Source organism: Urocampus carinirostris, chromosome 19, assembly GCF_059441175.1.
Source record: "Urocampus carinirostris isolate Australia breed hairy pipefish chromosome 19, RoL_Ucar_1.0, whole genome shotgun sequence".
NCBI lineage: Eukaryota > Metazoa > Chordata > Actinopteri > Syngnathiformes > Syngnathidae > Urocampus > Urocampus carinirostris.
Window position 1 is genome coordinate 9221577 of NC_142367.1, and position 18252 is coordinate 9239828.

Below are 18252 nucleotides of genomic sequence, written 5' to 3' on the forward strand. Positions count from 1 at the left end.
ATCAGTGGGGAAGTCGGTACTAATCAGTGTGATGGGTGTCTTATTTGTATCCACAAAAAGCATATTTACGCAGTTTCGTATGTGGATTAATTTATAATTAATGAAATGGTTACCCTACTAAAACTAATCGTAAGACGTTCTTCAAATAGCATCAGTTTTAATTTGACGGTCATTAATCCCACGCCGTTTCCCTTGTTGCCATGGCGACGCAGCGCTCACGGTTGTCTTGGATACGCCACTTTACCGTGTGAAGTCATGAGCCGAGTACAACCTGCGGGAGCTCCAGGTTATTTTTAGGCCGGGCTCCATATGTGGATTAAGACTTGTTTGTGTCCGTGTTTACACGCCAGGAATTGATGTGACAGTTGCAAATGTCCCTTTCAAAATAAGCTTTAAGGAAAGGATTGATTGACAGAAAAGGAATTTGGACAAAACGGGGACATTTTCCTGGAACTTGAAAATTCAAAAACGTCAAAGCGCTGGCAACGCGGGCTCAACTACATCATTTTTAAACACGAATTAGATATAATAAATAAAAAAATAAATAAAAGAAGAAGGGTACAAGACTCAGGATGTGTTGGAAAACAAGCTATCTTGCACTGAACAAAACATGAAAGAGAGACAACATGGGATATGTTCAAATACAACCGGTTCTGAATGAACAGAATTTTGAAAGATAGACAATGCTGGATATGACAGGAGATAAGCTTTTACGTAACAAAATATGAATGGAAGATGATGCAGAATATCTTGGCAAAGCAATACACAAAACTAAAAGGATGCAGAAACAATGTTCTAACACAAACCAGCTCTATCAGGACAAAGCATGAAAGGAAGACAATTAATTATGCATATGTTGTAATACTAACTGGTTCTAACTGAACAAAACACAAAAGGGAGAGAACACAACAGTAGCGCAATATACCTTCATTTTGTTTCACAACAACCAGCTCTTACAAGACATAACATGAGATAGTGGACACAGCATATGTACGAACACTAACCAGCTATAAGCTAACAAAACATGAAATTGGACGACACAAAGAACATTCCTACAAGTGGAAAGATTGAGTGTGATGATTACGAGACCATGAACTATAATGTTGGAACCCTAAGTAGATTTATCTGAACAAAACATGAGGCAACGTGGGATATGTAGAAATACTAAGTAGTTCTAACTGAACAAAACTTAAATGGGGTGCATGTAATATGCTTACACGTGGACAAAGCAACTTCCTAATGTTCCAACACCAACCAACTGAACCAGAAAAAAAACATAAGGGACAACAAAAACATTTCTGCATGTGGCCAAAACAATAAGATTGCCTCTAACTATGATTCTTGACCACTAAATACATATATCTTTACAAAACATGAAAAGAAGGCAAGGTAAGATATGCTGGAACACTCTCTAACAGCACAAAACATCGAAGGCGAATGACACGTGTCCTTAAGAGTCATTTACGGCTTTAAATTTCAAAGCCGGATTCTTTTTTATCCAAGGTCCTTTTGAGATCCGTTTTAACCAAACGTTGTGATGAATTTAGTCGACTTGTGACTCCAAGAGCCAAGAAAAAATCCACAGGCTTGATAGAGTTCTCCATTCAGGGCCCGGTGCGGTGGAATTCTCTGCTCCCTGAAAGATTTGCTACCTCAGTGGAAGTGTTCAAATCTAGATTTAAAAACACATACTGTATATTCGATAGCAGGGGTCTCCAACATGGTGCCAGCGGGCACCAGCGTGCCCCCTGAGGAGGTGCCCACGGATCTGTTCTGAAAATATCTCGTCAGTGCTGAGTCATTGTGATTCTTTTTTTTTTTTTTCTAGTAAAATGTTTTTTTTAGTGGTTGTCTATTTACCCTACTTCTAACCTATCACATAACACACTAACAACATAGTAATAATAACATAGATATTTAAAAAATGCATATCAAACTGGGTGCGCTTATCCGTAACAAAAAGTAGCTCTAGGACCCCTGTTCTATAGCTTATGGTTGATGCCGACCTGAAACTTTGGTTTTCCCGTCTGGTTGAAGAGTGAGGGCGAAGGTTCAACCTGGATGAGTCAGTGTACCAGCACCGGGACCTGAAACATGTCATCATCTGCATTGACTAGCATGCTGTGATGGGAAGCTGCATTGTTGGTGTCTTGGACTTCTTGAACAATTTCAGTTTTTACTTATGTTGGTTGTTGGTGTTGAATATGTTCTGTGTATTGTGACCTAAGCAACATCCATTGCAGCCTGTTCATCTGGAAGCTGGTTTGTCTCTTGTGTGACCCATCCTCAAGGTTACTTAATTTCCTTCATCCTGAGATTTTTGACTTTTTCCTTGCCCTGGTGTAGGTTTCATATTAGGGGGTGTTGTCTTAATGGGGGTTTGTGCAGTCCTTTGAGACGCTTTGGGATGAAGGGCTATACAAATCCACATGACGACTCAAAAGTGAAAATCCCTGGCTCCTTTAAAAATGGATCCGTTTGTAAAGCAGAACATTCCAAAGCGTGTTAGTGCCATGCTAGCAGGAATGTTGGTCGAACTCTTACCCGCAGGGATCAAATAATCGGGCAAAAGTCCAGGCAAGGTAGAGGTTGAATGCCAACCCTATCCATTAGCTAGCCTATACAGATTTCTTTTTGTTTACCTTTTTTTTGCTGGATATTCCTTACCGAAGCTTTGCTTAAATTGTCAGGTACTTTACTTTCTTTACTATCATGTTTTGCTTTTGAGGTCTCGAGGATTTTATGTCACAAGGTTATTTCAAAAGTTTCAATGTCACAAAGTATTCTTGGGAGTGAAGAAAGGCACTCCCAAACCTAAAAAAAATATTTTTTCACTCGGCTGGTAATATTGATATTTTATGGTCTCTGTGTCATGGCACTTTTGTAATTGTCATATTCTGCATGTTATTTCTCTGTCATGTTTTTTTCTGTTAGAGCCAGTTAGCAACATTGTTACTTGCCTAGTTGTTTCGGCACTCTTGTTATGTACTCGCACGTAAATTGAACAATATCTTCCTTTACTTTTCATGTCATTTTCAGTTAGCGCTAGTGTTCCAATCTATCCTGCGTTCCTTTTTATGTTTTGTTTAGTTCAAGGTTTTGAGTGTTGCAGCACGCTAGTCGTTATGTCCAGGGGTTGGAATGTTTTTTGTGTCGTCCCGCCTTTCCTGATTTTCTTCCGGTAGAGCTAACATGATGTAGTTGTTCTATTCACGCATGAGCACATATAATGCATTGTTTCCCTTCATGTTTTTTTCAGTTCAAGCCAGTTAGTATTCTAACATTCTTTCAATATGTTATCTTCTTAACACTTCTATCCATGCTAAGGACTTGTCCTCTTTCATGTTTTGTTCAGTTAGCATTAGTTACTATTCCAGCACTCTGTCGTTTTGTCCAGGTCAGGCAATGTTTATTGTGTTGTCCTATTTTCATGTTTTTCTCTGTTACAACTAGTTGGTGTTGGTACATTATATTGTTATTCTATCCACATGTTGAGTATGGTACCGCTGTTCTTTCTTTTTTGTTTTCTCCATCAAGAAACAGTTGGTTATCCAACATGTCCTATGTTGTCTTCCATGTTTTGCTCTGTGCGAACTAGTTTTTGTTCCAACATTTCCTGCGTTTTCTCGTTTTCATATTTTGATCCTCTTCGGTTTTCTTTCGCAGCTGACCGAGAAAGTTTGACGGAGAATACGAGGAAGGAACGATTCGCAAAATGCCTGTGGCCACGACTTTTTCCGACTCAGGTAAGCAGAAACTAAACGAATGCCAAGTGAGGGCCTGGAGAGGGATGGGCGCCACCAGGCTGTACTTGCCCAAAACGCACCATAGGAAATGGTGCCCCTACAGCCCTAGTGGTTAAGGGATCCAACCAACCAACAAACCAAGTCGGACAAAAACAATCTCATTCAACATATAATACTTTCAGAAAACATATTTATCTCACACCGTTGATTCGAGACTTCCAAGGAACAAATTAGTCACGAATGGTGTAAGCGATAGTGAAAGCTTTACGGCTAATCCAGTACTCCAGATGTGAAAATAATCTCCCTTCTTCGAATGTGACTTGAGGAGGATAATTTCTGATCCTGAAAGTGATGTTCTACCGCTTGACGGCAAATGTTCACGTGTTTTTAGATTTATTTTGTTTTTCTTTAGACAAATAAAGGCATATGGCATGTTCCCAAACCAAAAACTAGAACCCTATATCACAATATCAGATAGAATACATTTGTTAAACCAGAAAAACCTAACAGTGTCAAAACCACACCTAATGACAATACTTTTCTGTTGGTAGCATGTGTGCGACTAACCTTTTGAGTTGGTAGCACAATACTCAATTTGGTATTAACAGTTTTGCTGCATATTAAGGAACACACGATTGTTTTAAATGATAAAATATGCAAACAATCGCCAGAATATTATTGCACTTTAAATTCGGCTACATTTAAGAGTAATTTATTCAAGCTCTAATTACAGTATAATGTTTTATTTTGTGTTTTTTTCTCTTCTGAGCATTCACTCAAGAAATCTGTGTGTATAAATATTATTCGTAGCACAAAGCCTAGCCATGCAATAAAACTCTAGGTTTGGCCGCACAGCAATTGATTGGGTCGGACTTTTTTTTTCAGTGTGACTATAAGTTAAAAAAATTTTATATAATAAAAGCGAAAAAAAACAGCTTTTTTTCTTCACCTTAAATTTTGCCACTTATGAGATCTAGTCACACAGTCATTTATTTTCTCTTTCTCAGCATTCACACAGATTATCTGTAAGAATATTATTGGCGCATGGGTGCGAATAAAGTTTTTGGTTGGTCTAATCCTTTTTCGTGGGATGGCCATTTTAATAAACGTATTTTTTTTTAAACAAGATGAGGGAAATGATAGAGTAAAAGGTTTCAATGTTTTGGATCCGTGATAATTTCTCATGGCATAACTGCTCCTTTTTAAATTTTGTTTTTTTAATTAATATCATTGTTTTGTATATTTTTGGCCGGCACGGCAGAGGAGTGGTTAGCGCGTCCGCGACACAGTTCTGAGGTCATGGGTTCAAATCCAGCTACCAGCCTTTCTGTGCAGAGTTTGCATGTTCTCCTTGTGCTTTTGTGGGTTTCCTCCGGGCACACATTCCCACGTTCCAAAAACATGCATGTCTAGGTAATTGGCAGGTCCAAATTGTCCCTAGGTGTGATTGAGCCTTTTGGGAATGTCCACTAGCACAGGAAAGCTTGCCTTTTAATAAACATTTGAAGCATTTATGTTTCCTAATACAATATATTGTTTTTCTTTAGATGTAGTAGCACAACTTGGTCGTGCATCCTCTCTACCTCGTCGTAATGTCCACGAGGCACTGAAGAGCTTGGCTTGTTAGAAAGATTTCAAGCATTTGTCTATCACATTAAAATAAATCTTTCTCGTTAGAACATATTTTTATTTTCTGTACAAGTATTGGCACAACTTGGTCGTGTCTCCTTCTGTACCTCTTCGCAATGTGTCCGATGCACCTGACCGCTCGGCTAAAATAAGACATATATATATATATAATCTTTTCGTTATTTTCATCCCTTTCACCTCACCCAATAAGTATTAAGGTGTGTGTTTTCCACTGGAACAACTACTCCAAGCAGACAGTCCTTCAATTTGTTCGACTTTGTTTTGAACCAACTCAAGCCACGTTTATATTATTTCTCATTCTTCACATTCATATATATATATAAATATATATATATGTTTTTCTCCCTTCGGTCCTTATTTTCCTCCAGCACGGCTGATGTCACCTCACATTTTTAATCCTCCCCCCTTTTGTGTCGCCTCCTTTGACCAATCGTGTCGCTTCTCCTCTCCCCCAGTTAACCCCCGCAGGGATGCTTCAGGAACATTTGCCAGCCTCCTTTCCCAGAGATAGCATCACTCTTCCCATTTTCATGCTCCTCCCACCCTTTTTTGTGTGTTCTGCATCCATTCATGCGTAGAAGACGCCCATCCAGGCGTAGCTGGCACGTCAAGAGCAGGTGGAGGGGGCGGGAGGTTCCGCAGAGGGAGTGAGCGCACACATAAGGCACCAGAAAAGTAGTGAGGTGTCGGTCACCATGGCTGGCAGTCTGTTTGGAAGACTCTCTCTGGAGGAGGGGGGCTCGACCTTCTCCCTGGAGCTGAAGCCGGGGAGGGAAGGTAAGAACCTGCAGGGAATGCGAACACTCTAATACTTGCGTGGAGGCTCCATTGGATGGACCCGGATGCGGGAATTTGTACAGGTGGATGAGAAGAGCCATTTAATGCTAAATGATAATGGTTAGCTCAATGTTTTGTCCATGTCGATTGGAGCGGGAAGGTGGCGGGAAAGTCAAACGGTGATTGCATAGCTTTATGTAAAGTTTTTGCACTGTTCTGAAAAGTTCTTCAAAAAAATAAATTTGGTTATCATTGAGACTAATCTACTCGCATATGTGACCCGATTTTAAAAGCTCTTTTATGTAACCTTCTGTCTTCTGTCTGAAAACAAGACAGTACTTTCGCTTTAAAGATCCTATCTCAAAAAGGAAGAACATTTTAACATTGCAACTAATCTTCTCGCATATGTGACCTGTCGTTAAAAGTTCTTTTAAATAGCATGCTGTCCCAAAACAAGCCGGAACACTTCCTTTAAAGATGTTCTTCTAGTTTGGATGACGGAGGAAGAAAAAAAATAAATAATGTTGAGACTAATCTACTTGCATATGTGGCCTTTTGTGAAAAATTCTGTGAGATAACCTGCTGTCCTCCACATAGAAAACAAGCCGGAACCTTCTGTTTAAAGATTTTCTTCTAGTTCAGTGGTTCACCAATAGGGTGGTCTGTCAAAGGGGGCACAGGCACCTTTGACATCAAGGAACTTATATTTTTTATCCGAGTGCAATTGCACCTTCACTACCCTAGGGAGCAGTGTAAAACTGTGTATTGCATAATGTTGATTCATTTATATCGTCTGTGGTGAAAAAAAATCAGCTTTTTTTTTTCTTTTTAATTCTCTTATGCATAAATCAGTATACAGTGATGTGCAGCGGACAGCAGTGTACTTAAAACAGTTTAATAGATAAATTATTTATGGTTGGGGGTTGGGGTGTTGGTCTTTTTCCTAGGGGGGCTTGCGGGAAAAAAATTGAGAAGCACTGTTATAGTTAGATTATAGAGGGGGTGATGGTTAAAAGTGCAACTATTCTACTTGCATTTGCGACCAAATTATCATGGTGTGAGAGTGATCTTGAGTCACTGTCATTGGAAAAAAATGTTACTATTTGTGTTCACAGGGCCTCAAAGTGTGATAATTACATTTAGATGGTGGAGAGATTATTTTTAAATTCAATGTATAATTTTGTCTCATTTGCTACTAAATTAACAGTGTTTGCTAGTGATCCCGAATACTGGTTAAAGCTCTACATACAGTGAAATTAGTGCATTCAGATATAGTTGACCAAAAATCTGATGCGACCAAATTTTGTGCAGTGCTGCGACTAGAAAAGAATATGGAGTTTTGTGACATTTTGATAATACATTTTTTTAGAATTCTTTTTCAATAGAGTGGCCATTCATAATTGATAAAGTTCATCAATATTGCATTATTTTTACCAGGGCTTATTAATCTCCCTTTTGTGTGCATCCACATTCATATAAATCGTCGTGCACTGGTTGCCAGATTTAGTTAGGCTGACCATATCAGGTCACAGCATCCATTCAAGAAGTTCCATTGTCCTCAGGCAGAGTACGATTAAACCTTTCAGTTACTGTGACTTGACAATCACAATGAATTCTGGGAAAAAGTTGGCCAAATTTGTGCTGTCGTCCTTGAAGTGTATGAGCTCATTTGCATTCCTCGGTGCCCTGAACTGAGGCACCGTGCCTCTTTTTTTTTTCTTTTTTTTTTTGTCTCATAGGTATGAGGAAAATGACAAATCATTGTCTTTTTGCCCGGCCAGCACCGACAAGCTCTTAAAGGTGGAACCAAAAAACACAAAATTAAATATATATATTTTTTTTCTGCATGGTAATCGTACCACGCCGGACATGTTCTGCACCGTGTTTGAAATTTCTGCCTGACTTCTAAGCAATTGTCACATGAAAAGAAAACACAAGACTCATGCAATTAGTAACTCAATTTTCTTCTCGATTAGGCCGGAAGGACCGCGTAATAAGAGATGAAGGCCAGCTTGTTTCAACCAATTGGCCGTCTGGCTTCTGTCTCGTCTTTCGATGTGCCCTTGGGCAAGACGTTGTCGCAATGAACACAGTGCCAAAACACATGTTTATATATATATATATATATATATATAATTCCATTAAAAGTTACAAATTAAACATATTCCCATTCATTAAATGATGGGGCTTCCACGCAACATTTCCGAGGTCATGAGTTTAAATCCAGCTACAAGCCTTCCTGTGCAGAGTTTGCATGTTCTCCCCGTGCTTGGGTGGGTTTCCGTCAACGTTCCAAAAAACACGCATGTCAGTTTAATTGGCCGGTCCAAATTGTCCCTAAGTGTGAATGAGCGAGCGAGCGAGTGAGTTGTCTGTCTCTGTGTGCCCTGTGACTTGCTGGCAACCATGGTGTCCCCTGCCCACTGCCCGAAAAGATAACTGGTAGGGATTCCAGCACAACCCGCGACAAATGATTGCACTAGCTCAGTTCGCTTATTTTATGTAATCCATTTTTTTTTTTAACTTCATCTTTATTGACTGTAGCGTCCATCCTATGTTGGAATTAACTATCTATTTTATTTTACTAGATTTTCCATTGTTTTTAAATATTAGAATAAAAGACTAACCAACAATTTTTTTATTATTTGACTACTTTTTTTTACTTAAAATTTGTCGTAGGATAACAAAATTAGAGAAACTAGCTCTGTTTGCTCATTTATCCTATCATTTTTATTTTACTATAGTTTGCTTTTGACTTTTTTTAAGATAAATCCCTAATACTAACTTGTGTTTTGACTAAATTCACCAAAAAACATTTTTTTTTAAAATACTCACCTTCTTCACTTACAATTTTTTTTTCTCATCTCATCTCATTAGCCGTACCGCTTATCCTCAGTAGGGTCGCGGGGGGCTGGAGCCCATCCCAGCAATCATCGGGCAGTGGGCAGGGGACACCCTGAACTGGTTGCCAGCCAATCGCAGGGCACACAGGGACAGACAACTCATTCGCTCATTCACACCTAGGGACAATTTGGACCGGCCAATTCACCTGAAATGCATGTCTTTGGAATGTGGGAGGAAACCGGAGTGCCCGGAGGAAACCCACGCAAGCACGGGGAGAACATACAAACTCCGCACAGAAAGTCTGGAGCTGGATTTGAACCCACGACAGGTTCCCATGACATGAACTGTGCCGCACAAGCGCTAACCACTGCGCCGCCGTGCTGCCCACACAATTTTTTTTTAATTTTGAAAAATGTTAATTTATTTCTGTTAGTATCAATCATTTTTTTGTTTTACTTAAAAAACTGAAATGTACATTTTACCTGAAACAGAATTTAAAAACATAGGTAAAAATATTGTTTTTTAATTTTAAAATGAGTAGTAAAATAAGAACATGTCAAATAAAAATACTAAATGTAGAAAAATATATAAATATATGAATCCGCTTCTTGTTCGTCCTCGATTGATATAGCTTAAATCTCTTAAAGCTTTAAACATAATTTGTCACGCATCAAGGGTCTCTTTATGAAGAAAAATATTAACTAAACTCCGTATTTGCGTGCCATATGTAGCTTTGACTCGTCTTTATCACATTCAGTTTGTTCAAAACCGTTTCCTTCATTTAGAAGAAAACAAGCTACATAAAATGGCATTACAAGCTAGCTAATGCTAGCTAACCTTTTTGCTTTCCAAGAGTCAACGAACCTTCAGAGTTTTTTCTGAATTGTTATCTAAGCAATTTAGCTTAAAAAAGTACCACAAAAGACCATCTTATTTGTTTTAAGGGTGAAAAAAACTTTCCTCTAAGTCTTTGTGGGGACTACTTGTGGACCACATAGGTTTGGCTAAACTCAAGCCAATTCTAGACTTTAATTTTGGGGCTAAATCGAGCCTAAAACAGACCATGCTAAATTTGTCCAAAAACGCAAACATTTTTTGGAATAAATTGGTGAATTATTTTTATTTTTTCTAGGTATGCATCAGGCTTTGGACACGCTGAGCGACAGCATCAGCTCTACCACAGCCAACGACCTTGACCTGATTTTTCTCAAGGGCATCATGGAGAGTCCGGTGGTGAGACGGCGCATTCTTTCTCCCCTTTTAAGCATGCCGGCCTGTTAGCAGGGTCCTTAGCGCTCTCCCGTCATTTGAATGAGCAGCTGGAACAAGAGGTCGAAAGGCCGCCGGGGAAGGTGGAACTTGCCCTTGAGGCGTTACGCCAGCTAACTTTTAATTAGGAGATAGACTTTACAAAGTCGTAAAGAGTTTTCCTGATGGACTAATCGGTGAAGGTGGCTCGACGATTGACACAGAGCTTTTACGAACCCCTCGACTCGTTACAGATCTATAAAGTTACTTAGTGAATAAGCTGACGTTCATCTGCTTGACAGCTTTTGCCGGTATGGTTAGGTTTGAGGGGTAGGGTTGGAGTCAGAGGTTTTAGGGCTAGGGTCAGGTTTGGGTTTAGAGGTTAAGGGTTAGAGTTAAAAGTTTATGTAAACGATAGGGTTAGAGTTGAGGGTTTAGGCATAGGGTTAGAGGAAAAGTCAGGGAATCGGGTTTGAGGGTTAGGGTTAAGGATAAAGGTTAGGAGTTATGGGTTAGTGGTATGGATAAGGGTAGGTCAGAGTTGAGGAATAGATTAAAGAACTTGGGTTAAAGGGCAGGGTTAGGAATAAGGGTTAGAAGTTAAGGGTTATTGGTAGGGTTAAGGGTAGGGTTGTGCACTAGGGGTTATTCTGTTATTGGCAAAAGTAAATTACGAATTATTTGCTCAAAATTGAACTTTTTTACCTTTCAAATGAATTAAATGTAACTAATTACAAATAATAGCCGAAAGTCACAAATTATTTTATTTACGTTCAAATGCTATTTTGAGAAGCCATTTTTTTTTCAGTGACATTTTAAGGATACAATTTGATTTTATGAAATAACTAGTTTTTGATGTCATACAGTGTAAAAATTCAGCTTATTCCACATCGTAAGGTGAAAAAGTCATAAGGCGGGATTGCCGTATCCCGGGGGTCTATTGTATGGAAAAGGAAGATAGAAATTAATACTACATCTCATAAAAGTAATCCAAACTGTGCAATCCAAAATCCATAACTGGGTGAGCAAACATCTCGATATCGGAAAATAGGAACACACTAGGTACAGGTGGGCGCTCTACAGCAGCCCCCCAAACCTCTCCCTCCCTCCCAAGGTTTGCGTCCTCTAGTGGGGTAATATTGTGCCAGTTCCTGGCAGATATCTTGATACGATTGACAAGACTCATTTGGTACACCCTATTTTTCCGTAAGGCTCATGAGAGTTTGGAGGAGCCCAAACTGGAGGCCGTGAGGGAAAACAACGTGGAGCTGGTCCAGGACCTCCTGAAGGAACTGGACCCTCTGACCAGAAGGAGTCCTACCGCCACCGAGCTGGTGCGCATTCTTAAGGAGCCTCACTTCCAGGTAGGGAAACGTGCTCATCCATCAGAGGAATGATCATCAATGAATTTCTATTTTTGCTTTGGAAAGTCTCTGCTGGAGACGCATGATTCGGTGGCCTCCAAAAACTACGAGACGCCACCGCCTAGCCCCTGCGCCTTCATGGACGCTGCACTCAACAACCAGCCCGTACCCCCTGATGCCGTCAGGATGGTTGGCATCCGCAAAGTGGCCGGCGAGCACCTGGTAAGTGCTGGAGCGATTGCCAATGACGATTTAGCGTTACTTGCTGTGTGGAGCCATACATATTCGGTGTCGTGGCTAAGGGCAGTTATTCTGACTCTTTTTTTTTTGCCTTGAATGAACCAATCTCCACAAAACGGCACAGATTAAAAGAAAAACGCCAATTTCTGTCTCTTGCAGAATATCGTACCCTAAATACACTGATGTACTTTTAATACTTTTTTTGCGTGCAAAACTCAAAATACTCAGCCATCGTGTTCAATAATAATATGCAACCATGGTCCTCTTAGATACGTGAGTGTAGTAAATCTAACAGTGTAAAATATTTAGATACTCCAAAACACGCAATAATGCCGACAAATAAAGTAAAAATCCGCCGAAAGGCATCTGCATCTGTGGACATTGCTTGTTGCTAGCTGTCTGTTTAGCCCCATAATTCCTGTTTACAAATGCAGACTACAGTAGTATAAAATGTTTTCTCCAAGCCGTAGAGAAACCTAAAAGTGATTCACATCTTTTTCGGCCAATTGCAGGCTTTGTTTTGCCCCGCTTTAGCCTATATGAGCCTGTAAATGCTAAAAAGGACCCGCCTCCTTTACTTCCGAATTACTTTAGCCAATAGTGACCGATTCAAATTATGTTTGACACATTGGTTAGGGAATGAAATGCTGGTGTATACATCCCAGCACACACCGTGGAATACTTCACCTACGGTGGAAAATCTAGTCTAGACCTTGCGACTCAATATTCATCCATATATATATAAGTCGCACTGTATTATAAGGCGCATGGTTGGCTTTTGAAAACAATAAAGGCTTTTAGGTGCGTGCGCCTTTATAGTCGTGAAAATACGGTGTAATATATATATATATATATATATATATATATATATATATATATATATATATATAGTAAAGAAAATAAGTATTTGAACAGCCTGCTATTTTACCATCTCTCCCACTTAGAAATCATGGAGGGGTCTGAAATTTTCATCATAGGTGCATGTCCACTGTGAGAGAGAAACTAAAAAGAAAGATCCAGAAATCACAATGCATGCTTCTTTTCACAATTTACTTGTGTGATACAGCTGAAAACACAAATTTGAACACCTTTGTATCATCTAGAATTCTGACCCTGAAAGACCTGTTAGTCCGCCCATTAGAGGTCCGCCATGTATAATCCTGAATCAGATGCACCTGTTTGAGGTCTTTAGCTGCATAAAGACACCTGTGCACCCCATAAAATCAGTAGGACTTTAACTTGTAACATGGCAAATACAAAAGAGCTGTCCAAAGACACCGGAAACAAAATTGTACTCCTCCACAAGGCTGGAAAGGGTTACATTACGGTCAATCTCAATCGGAGTGGAGCCCCACGCAAGATATCACCTCATCGGGTCTTAATTATTCTAAGAAAGGTGTACAATCAGCCCGGAACTACATGACAGGAGTTAGTCAATGACCTGAAAAGAGCTGGGACCACCGTTTCCAAGGTTACTGTAGGTAATACACCAAGACGTCATGGTTTGAAATCATGCATGGCACGAAAGGTTCCCCTGCTTAAACAAGCACATGTCAAGGCCTGTCTTAAGTTTGCATATGTCCATTTGGATGATACAGAGGAGTCATGGGAGAAAGCTTTGTGGCCAGATGAGACCAAAATAGAACTTTTTGGTCATAATTTCCACTAAGTGTGTTTGGAGGCGGAAGAATGAAGAGTACAAGCCGAGGAACACCATCCCTGCTGTGAAGCATGGGGGTGCTTTGGATCTGTTTTTCTGCACATGGGACAGGACCACTACACTGCATTAAAGAGAGGATGACTGGAGCTGTGTATTGTGAGATTTTGGGAAACGACCTCCTTCCCTCAGCCAGAGCATTGAAAATGGGTCGTGGCTGGTTCTTCCAACACGACAACGACCTGAAACACACAGCCAGGAAAACCAAGGAGTGGCTCCGTAAGAAGCATATCAAGGTTCTAGCTTGGCCCAGCCAGTCTCCAGACCTGAACCCAATCGAAATTCTTTGGAGGGAGCTTAAACTCTGTGTTCCTCAGCGACAGCCCAGAAGCTTGACTGATCTAGAGAAGACCTGTGTGGAGGAGTGGGCCAAGATCCCTCCTGCAGTGTGTATAAACCTGGTGAAAAACTACAGGAAACGTTTGACCTCTGTAATAACAAAGGCTGCTGTACCAAATATTAACATTCATTTTCTCTGGTGTTCAAATACTTATTTGCAGCTCTATCACACAAATAAATCATTAAAAAAAAATCATGCGTTGTGATTTTTGGATCTCTTTTTAGTTTATCTCTCACAGTGGACATGCACCAAGGATGAAGATTTAAGAGCCGAGCCCTCTGTTATTTCTAAGTGGGAGAAATGGCAAAATAGCAATGTGTTCAAATACTTATTTTCTTCAGTGTGTGTGTGTGTGTGTGTGTGTGTGTGTGTGTGTGTGTGTGTGTGTGTGTGTGTGTGTGTGTGTGTGTGTGTGTGTGTGTGTGTGTGTGTGTGTGTGTGTGTGTGTGTGTGTGTGTGTGTGTGTGTGTGTGTGTGTGTGTGTTGGAATAAAATAAGTGCTATATTGGAAGATTTCATATTTGTTGTTGCCTGGGGAGGAGTTATGTTTAGCCTGGATTGTTCTGTGTGTGGGTGTTTGGTAAAGGGTGTAACGTTCCGGGTGGAGAGCGGTGAGCTGGTGATCGCCCGCATCCTCCACGGCGGCATGATCGACCAGCAAGGCCTCCTCCACGTGGGCGACATCATCAAAGAGGTTAATGGCAAAGAGGTGGGCAATGACCCTAAGGTCGTGCAGGAGACCCTAAAGGATGCCAGCGGCAGCGTCGTCCTCAAGATACTGCCCAGCTATCAGGAGCCACACACGCCCAGGCAGGTTGGTACTGGGGAGGCCCTGATATAATATATATATATATATATATATATATATATACACAATTTTTTTTTTTTTCTTTTTTTTGGGGGGAGGTGGTGGCTGTATACCTCAGAAATTAACTTAGATTGGCCCCAAAAATTATCAGAGGGATATGTTTCAAATTATACTAGATTTGCTGATTTTGTGACTGAATTTATTATTTCCCCAAACAAAAATGTAGTAAAAAAAGAACATTATATTTGTTGGTTTTATTAAACTCCCATTTTTTTATTGAGTTTTAAACAATTTTATGAACAAAAATAAAAAATCTCACTCAAAATAGACATGCAAAAGACCAGTTTAACATCCATCCATTATCTGTACCACTTATCTTCAGTAGGGTCACGGAGGTGCAGGAGCTCATCACAGCTATCTTCGGGCATTGGGCAGGGGACACCCTAAACACAGAGACAGAAAACTCACTCGCTCATTCATAACTAGGGTTAATTAACCTGACATGCATGTTTTTGCAGTGTCCGGAGGAAACCCACATAGGCACGGGGAGAACATGCAAACTCCATTCAGAAAGGCTGGGGTAGATGGACTTGAACCCTGAGACTTGGCGCTAACCACCCAGCCGCCGTGCCACCTCAGTTTAACATCCTCTGAAAAAAAATAAAAAGCAGTACTGTATACTTGTGCAATGCATTACAAATACAGAGGCGTTACAGATTAGATTTCGGATAAAAAGTTACCAAATTCATCCTATCCCATTCAGATTCAGATTCAGATCTACTTTATTGTCATTCTAGTACACGTGTATACAGAACGAAATGTCGATGCATCTGACCCCCACAGTTTCCTTGAATGTACAGATATAAATAATGTTGTATTGTATTTTGGCTACGTATAGTATTTTACCATAGTGCCGATAGTGCAAGAAGAGTAGCTAACCAGATGTGCAAAATGGGCAGTTAGGTTAACAAGTCAGGTACACAGTAACATTAACACTGTAACAATAACGCTGTAATTACAATAGTGCAGAGAGCAATGTGCAAGGAGGAGTGGCAAGCTATAAAAAAAAAACTGCCAGTAGTGCAAAAAGTCAGATTAGCAGATTAGCAGCCGTTTAGATTTAAGTTAACTATATGTTAGATTGACCATTTAACAGTCTAATGGCCAGGGGGGACTAGACTATTGCGGAGCCTGGTGGTCCTGCACCGCACACTGCAGTACCTCTTCCCAGAGGCTAGCAGAGTGAACAGTCCATGATGGGGGTGAGAGGGGTCCCCGGTAATGTTTTTAGCATGGGATAGGCAGTGCTTCTGGCCAATGTCCTGAATGGAGGGAAGTGTAGTCCCGATTATTTTCTCTGCTGTCCTCGTTACCCTCCTCACACTACCCCAGTCGGTAGCGCTGCAGCCTCCACACCACACAGAGATACAGCTGGTCAGGATACTCTCTATGGTGCCCCTGTAGAATGTAATGAGGGAGGGTGGGGGCAGGTGGGCTCTCCTCATCCTCCGCAGGAAGTACAGGCGCTGCTGTGCCCTCTTAACCAGTGATGCAGTGTTCACGGACCAGGTGAGTTTGTTTGTAATGTGCACCCCTAGGAACTTGATACTGCTGACAACCTCCACAGCCTTGTTGTTGATGCAAAGTGGGGCATGGTTGGGCTGGTTTTTCCTAAAGTCGACAATGATCTCTTTAGTTTTGTCGACATTCAGGACCAGGCTGTTGTCCCTGCACCAGCCCAACTGCTCCACCTCCTCTCTGTAGGCCAGGTCGTCTCATTTAAGTCAATTAATCTCCATTTTTTTAGTGTCCATCTTAAGTGTTTTACTAACATTTATTGTTGGGCACAATTCTATTAAAAGCTCAAATTAAATGAACCAAAGTATCTGCTGACTGCTGTGTTTATTTGGTTCATATAAATAATTATTTCCATTTTACAGGAAAGAAAAGCATAGCAGTAAAATAAGAAAAAAAAACAGTAGTTGTTTTTGGACAGCATTATCTTTAAAGCCCCGAAGTGTAATATTTAACCACTAGATGACACTGTGTTGTTTGGTATGAGCAAGGGCCAGGGATAGACGGCACAGCGTGGCAGCAGGATGCCGGACAAACATGACGGCAACCTAAATTCGGACTCCACCGTGTAAAAGAAATACAAATTTCTTGACCTGTGATTTTTTTTAAATAAAATTTAACATTGGTATGATAGTTTATTTTGTTTTGCATTGTATTAAAATCAGTGTTTTTCTTTTCTTTTTTACTAGAAAGTTTTTTTTGTACCTCTAAGAGGTACTAAGTATTACACACCGACTCTAAGTCTTTTTACATATTTTTCTAAATTATCATATGTGTTATATTTATATTTATTTTTTCTGAATAGTTTTTTGATACCTGATGATTTTAATGCATTTACACGTTTATACTTTTTTCTGTATTTTTAACCTTCATTCATTATTTTTTTTTGGACTTAATACATTTCTGTATATTTTGTAGTTAATTTTATTGGCATTTTCTTGTGCATTTTTTTATTCTGTTTTTCATTTTTGAATTGAACATTTTTCCTTTTTTAAATTTCATATATCATATGTATTATTTTCTACATTAATTATTTTGGTACTTAATCATTTTAACCTTCATGCTGTATTAGGAATTGGCATCACTAAACGTTGTTAGCAAGTCAATTTTGACCTGGTGTCTAACTCAGTCCTGACCAACAGAAAGGAATATCACTCAATAGTTAATATAACGTCCTAACAAACATTGTATGCATCCATAACTGTACATTCCCATTGTATTTTGATTTTATAGCCCCACACACAGTTTATACATTTTAAATCCTTGAAACGGGTCACAGGAGACCGTAACACAGGATAAGGGTTTATTCATTTATTTTTATCATCTTTAACCTCATTATTTATTTTTGCCTTTACTTTCACTTTGATTTATTCCTGTATATTTTCTTTTATTTATTTTTACATGTTTTACATTTTTGTCTTTATTTCCTCATTTATATACATTGATTTTTTTTTTTATATTTGAATGTTCTTTTTTTCCATATATTTTGTTTTGTCATTCGATTATTTGTATATTTTTTGAAATTTTAATGGATTTTTTGTGTGTGTCAGGCCTTCGTGAAATGCCACTTTGACTACGACCCGACCCACGACAACCTGATTCCGTGCAAGGAGGCAGGACTTAGCTTCTCTAGCGGAGACATCCTGCAGATCTTCAACCAGGAGGACCTCAACTGGTGGCAGGTGGGCACCACTTTCCTTTGAATTTTCCTTCCTGCAAACACTCAACCTCATCCCACATCCCTCACCAGGCTTGCCATGTCCAGGGGGGAAGCGCCGGCCTTATTCCCAGTCAGCTCCTGGAGGAGAAGAGGAAAGCATTTGTCAAGAGGGATATGGAGCTGGCCACCTCAGGTAAAGGACAAAGACTGCTTGTGCAGCCCCGTCATTATGGGCGGGCCATATTACTAAGGCTAGGTTCACACTGCAGAGCTTAATGCTCAA

General features: G+C 40.0%; 1 protein-coding gene across 6 annotated transcripts in view; it reads left to right on the forward strand.

Annotated features, from left to right (window-relative positions):
* mpp2b (MAGUK p55 scaffold protein 2b) overlaps positions 1–18252 on the forward strand; it is a 28969-nt gene that overhangs the window by 2156 nt on the left and 8561 nt on the right. For 3 of the 6 annotated variants that reach the window (XR_015847930.1, XM_088323296.1, XM_088323298.1), the window contains exons 1-7: positions 5899–6173; positions 10150–10250; positions 11477–11629; positions 11696–11851; positions 14513–14740; positions 17860–17991; positions 18060–18162. Coding sequence is in view for 4 of the 6 variants with exons in the window: in XM_088323296.1 (XP_088179422.1) it covers positions 6092–6173; positions 10150–10250; positions 11477–11629; positions 11696–11851; positions 14513–14740; positions 17860–17991; positions 18060–18162 (955 nt within the window). In the remaining 2 variants the exon portion in view is untranslated. Of the gene's footprint in view, positions 1–3666; positions 3747–5898; positions 6174–10149; positions 10251–11476; positions 11630–11695; positions 11852–14512; positions 14741–17859; positions 17992–18059; positions 18163–18252 lie in introns of those variants that run through there. The other 3 variants (XR_015847928.1, XM_088323297.1, XM_088323299.1) reach the window with 2 other exon arrangements.